Here is a 4,957-nt window from a genome sequence, read left to right as displayed (position 1 = left end):
AGTCAGGTGGTATTGAAAATTGGCGAGTCATCATCAGTACACAAATTTAAGATGGAAAAGAATGAAATATCCCCAATATCATCCTGAATTACAAGGAAATGGGGTGACTTACCAATACAATGGGCTAGAAACAAAACAGGCCAGTAAAATCACAATAAAAAAAATTAATATTGACAGGACTAGTTCTGCACACCTAAACACACACAACTAGGAAAAAAAGCCATCCAAGCAAGCATGCTCCAACAGGCAACAGGAATAAGAAAACCCATCACCAACACCATCACCCATCAGAGAAGTTTAACATGACGAGAAGCTTAGCGGAAAATGAAAATGGCAAAAAGGACAAACATCTGCAGTATGAAGAGCAGCTTTGATCTTCCTCCTGTGATTGATGATGCAGAAGACGAATTTGGTTTTGCCCTGAACATGTGAAAGAATAATGAAGGTTAATTCCCATTCAGTTGTACAAATAACAAACTCTCGCATTATAAGAAGAGAGAATAATTGGTGCAAAAGGAATTGGATTCCTACTTCATCAAATACGATAGTTGACCACAATAAAAGGCATTTTCCGGCCTGGGCAACTCAGTCTTGTTGTTGGCCTCTGGATTAACAATACGGACATAAGTTTCTTGGCCAAGATACCACGAGTCGAGGTTTTGTGTTCTCAGGTTCCAAACCCCAACATTATCAAGCGAGACTAAAATAGCTGTCCATGCCCCCGGGAAAACCTACAAAACAAGAATATTTGAATTAGACTTATGGAAACACACATTGCATCCAAAATATGTTTTGTACCTCAAATTATTATTACAGTTTAATTTTTCATGATTTATTATCCTTTATTATCCTTATAGGTCTGGCAAGAAGCACACTAAATTCAGCCATTCAGTTATTTTCAAACATCAATATTTTAAAAAACAGACGGAATAACAAATTTTTCTCTCCTGGTCCAATAACCCAGGCAGTCCGGTTGATTAAAGTTTGATTATATTGTTTTAATATACATGGACCAAAAATTATATGACTATCACTATGGTGTGGTTAGCTATTGCTCATTTATTAAGCTAAAATCTCAAGTCAACCATGCAAGAATTGTATTCACTGACAGCATGCTTTGATCAAGCTCTCAGGTCTACTGTTCAAGCTACATGTAATTAATGAATTTTGTAAACTAATGAGTCATATAGTTGGACACATATGCTTCAAGATTTCTGGTTTCCTCACTCCTCGCCACATTATGCTGCCACTGATTCACCAATCCAAACTTTTTAAAAAAATAAAATTTGAAAGAAACACAGAGTGTAGGTTAGTGTTGACCTAATATTACAATGGCACACACCATCAGCATATTGTTCCATATCAATAACATGTGTTCACCAAACCAAAGAAAGCATTTCTGGCTAGCACTTTTAGTTGGAGCAAACAAAAAAAAGATTTTGTTCATCAATAACACAAAACAAAATAGACTGGTAAAACAAGAATATAGAAAAGAAAAAGTACAATGATAGTTCTGATGGATATACATAAGAACAAGACAGGAAACCATGGAATACCTGTACTGTGGACCGAGCAACTGCATCCCATTTATTGTATGAACCCCTGTTGCTCTCTGTCCACTCTCCATAATCCATCCTGCAACCAGGCAAACAAATCTAATTCTGAACAGCAGGACAGACAGAAGCAGGCAATCACAAACTCATAGTTATCAATGGCATTAAGGAGAAAGGATTGCCTACCCAACCACAAAAAATGCATAACCATCCAAGTGAAAGCTCTGTACTGTTGTGTCATTGTTTTGTAATATTACTTCCATAAATCCCCTATATGTACCATTAATTACAGATGATTCCATCTTGGGTGCTCCAGTAAGAGGCGTTTTGGGGAAATCAAGTTTGTATACTCCCTTCAAATTGTAATCATCAGCAAGCCTGATTGGTGTAGTGGGATTAACATATGAGATCCCGCTTAGTGTTGCCTGGCGTTTTCCATTAATCATCACAGGTGGTTTGTTCTTCAGCAAATATGAATCAGTCACATTTATCGAACCATATCTAAAAGATCCTTGGGGATTAGGACGTGCACCACTAGCAGAAACATTCCACCTGAAAATTTCAGGAACATAAATCAGAATCCATATTGATATAACTTATACATAGTTCTTGGAAGAGTTCTTTTACTTTTGAGTACAAAGGAAAAATTCATCCCAAACAAGAAATAAAAATAAGGAAATGAATTCCAAAGAGATAATGTGAACAAACCTGATGGATCTTGCCTGGTTCATTGAATAGGTCTTGTCATAAACATCATTTGGTGGGTCAGGGAGAGGACCACTGGCTTTACCCTTGGAATTTGTATAGTGCAAGATGGCAACACCTGTGACTCTTTGCCAAAGAGACTCATTCACAAACCTAGCACTTGCCACAATGTAGTAATCTGTACTTGCATTCTGACTCATGGTAACCAAGAAAGAATAAGACTGTCCGACATGAATATCTAGGCTAGTATAGTTTTGTTGCGTTGTGTATGATCCCTCTGTCTCTGCAAGAAGCAGGTTATGATTCTGGATCCTGAAGTTCAAACTAGTCGAGATTCCAACATTATGGACGCGAAGACGGTAAGTTTTCCCTGTCTCAACACCAAAGCATTGTAAATCGAGTGTACTTCACAACCTGAGTAGAGGTAGTGTCAATAACAACTTCACCGTGACCCAAAAGGGCAAAACTCAGATAATGTTCAGTAATGAAGATTTTCAAATACAAGAAACAATTTAATGACCCAGTATTAGTGGTTCATAAAACAGAGATTACATGTTTATCAATTTTAACGATCTATTAAAATCACCTCTGCTATGGCATTTGTGGCAATTCAGTCAATTGATCCCAAGTATAAGATGGATGTAAATTCTATGTCAAACCATCTGCTTGACATTATTGACAGTTCAAATATAATTTTAGTACTTAAAAGATAGAACAGAGGTATATCCTTTGGTGAATTATTGACAGGTCAAATATAATTTCAGTACTTAAAAGATAGAACAGAGGTATTGTATCTCCTTTCACTGCATGACCTCTAATTTTTATACTTTGGATGGACTGAAATCTAAAACAAGTCTGACTGATTAACTTAAATAGTCAAGTTTTCTGCTTCATTAAGACTGGCCAATAAAAACTTGAATCCGCACAGAAAAACTTGTCCAGCTTATGCCCATTGGTAATTTATTAACAATGGGTATGTTTCGAAAAACCGTATGAATATACCTGGCTGGACTTCAATAGTTTCATATTCAATGCCATCCGGAACAAGCGTGGTGTTGTATCTGTAAGGACCCTTCCCGTTTATGAGAACTCCATCCGGCATGCCAAGGCTCTTCCCGGCATCAAGGGTGTTCCTCAGATCCTGCAACCCAAAAATAGAAACAGAGCATCATATCGCGGCCTTGAATCAAGACCCCTCAAGGTAAATATTCACAAAGACAAGGGACCAACTAGCACGCAGGAAGACTAACCGTATGATTTCGGTTGTACCAGTCACCAATGAAGATGGTGATATCCCCATCAGGAGTGGCGAATGGAATGGGAATTATATCCCGGTTATTTACAATGATACCACCATAACCGCCCGCTGCTCTCTGAAGATTGAGAGAAGGGAAGTAGAAGAAGCTCCCGATCTGATCCTTAACCTGAAACTGATAAGTCCAATTATAATCCTTGGGGATAGCACAATTGGTGCCGAGAACACCATCTTGCCAGGAATTACGACGGTGTTGGATGCCATTCCTGTACAAAGATGGTCACAATCATTATTATCCCAAAAACTCTTGACAGGGTTGTTCGCACATCTCTATCACCACTAAAACAGTATGCATAAACGAAAAGAGAAAAAGACAGGGTTGATGAGTCTCTACCAAGTATAGAGGATATCTTCGCCCAATCTATTAAGCACATTAACAGCAACATTGTTATTGGTAGTCACGTTAACAATAGGACCCGGAAACTTCCCGTTAATCGCAATCACCTACAGTTTCAAAGAGTTAAAAGAATTACAGAAAATACAAACCCAGACAAGCTTCAAGGAACTCAAAAGTGCATCTTTTTTTTTCTATTTTAATTAAAGCAGAGAATGAACACCAACACAGACTACAGAAAACACTTCTTTTCTGAGAGAACAGCATATCGTTCCAACAAGGGGGAAGATTTAAAACCTCAAAAGAACAAACAAGGAAATAGAGATCGAAGAACAAAACCTGCTGCTCAACACCCAGTGGTGAAGCCGTAATGTAAGAAACCGTCCAGTCGTAAGAAACAAAGGGATCTGCGGCGAAACAGAGGCTCAGAAACGGAGCAATGTAGATCATGAAATACTGGAAAACCCCAATTGAAGCCATGTATGAGAGAGAGAGAGAGTCAATTAACCCAACAGAAAACCCTGCTCGTTTCGATGTTTTTACATAATCTCAGTGAGAAATTGAGACGATTGAAGAGGAGGGGTGGATGGTGTGGAGACGAAGAGAGACTGTATTGTAAACTGTAACGAAGAAACGGCTTTTTCTGAAGCCCCTCGCGCTTACTGCCCAATTACAACCACTACTACTACAACCTCCACTTCAAGGCTCTCACTACCAAGCCTTGTGAGTGTGAGGGAGATTTCCTAGGGTTGTTTCCATCCGGTCAAGCCCAAATCGTTGAAATTTTGGAAAGAAAATTAAAATAAAATTAGATCTTTCCAAATCCCAACCCCCCAGAAATAAAAATAAATTTTAAAAATGGGAAGAAATCGCTTTTGGAGGTACACATTGGTCGGTCGGGTCGGGTCATAAGATATAGGGCTTATACGAGAGAGTGTGCAGTTACTTCAGTCCAGTAACGCACACTAATTTCGGCGTCCCCGAAGCTTCTTTTCCAACGTTCCGATTTTCTGCAAAAGTTGCCACGTGGGGATGGCCCTTCATCGCGGG

At 38.8% G+C, this 4,957-nt stretch overlaps 1 protein-coding gene across 1 annotated transcript; it reads right to left on the bottom strand.

The window, feature by feature from the left end:
• LOC122665265 (monocopper oxidase-like protein SKU5) lies at window positions 1-4,565 on the bottom strand. Its single transcript, XM_043861374.1, has 9 exons — window positions 4,247-4,565; window positions 3,908-4,017; window positions 3,509-3,779; window positions 3,261-3,399; window positions 2,262-2,628; window positions 1,740-2,105; window positions 1,557-1,635; window positions 528-731; window positions 1-416 (listed from the first exon to the last, which is right to left on the bottom strand). The coding sequence occupies exons 1-8, from the start codon at window positions 4,385-4,387 to the stop codon at window positions 528-530; spliced, it is 1,677 nt and encodes a 558-aa protein (XP_043717309.1). The 5' UTR covers window positions 4,388-4,565; the 3' UTR covers window positions 1-416.
• Between the last annotated feature and the right edge of the window lie 392 nt (window positions 4,566-4,957).

Source organism: Telopea speciosissima, chromosome 1, assembly GCF_018873765.1.
Source record: "Telopea speciosissima isolate NSW1024214 ecotype Mountain lineage chromosome 1, Tspe_v1, whole genome shotgun sequence".
In the NCBI taxonomy this organism is placed as follows: Eukaryota; Viridiplantae; Streptophyta; class Magnoliopsida; order Proteales; family Proteaceae; genus Telopea; species Telopea speciosissima.
This window is presented reverse-complemented; position numbering and strand designations above follow the sequence as displayed.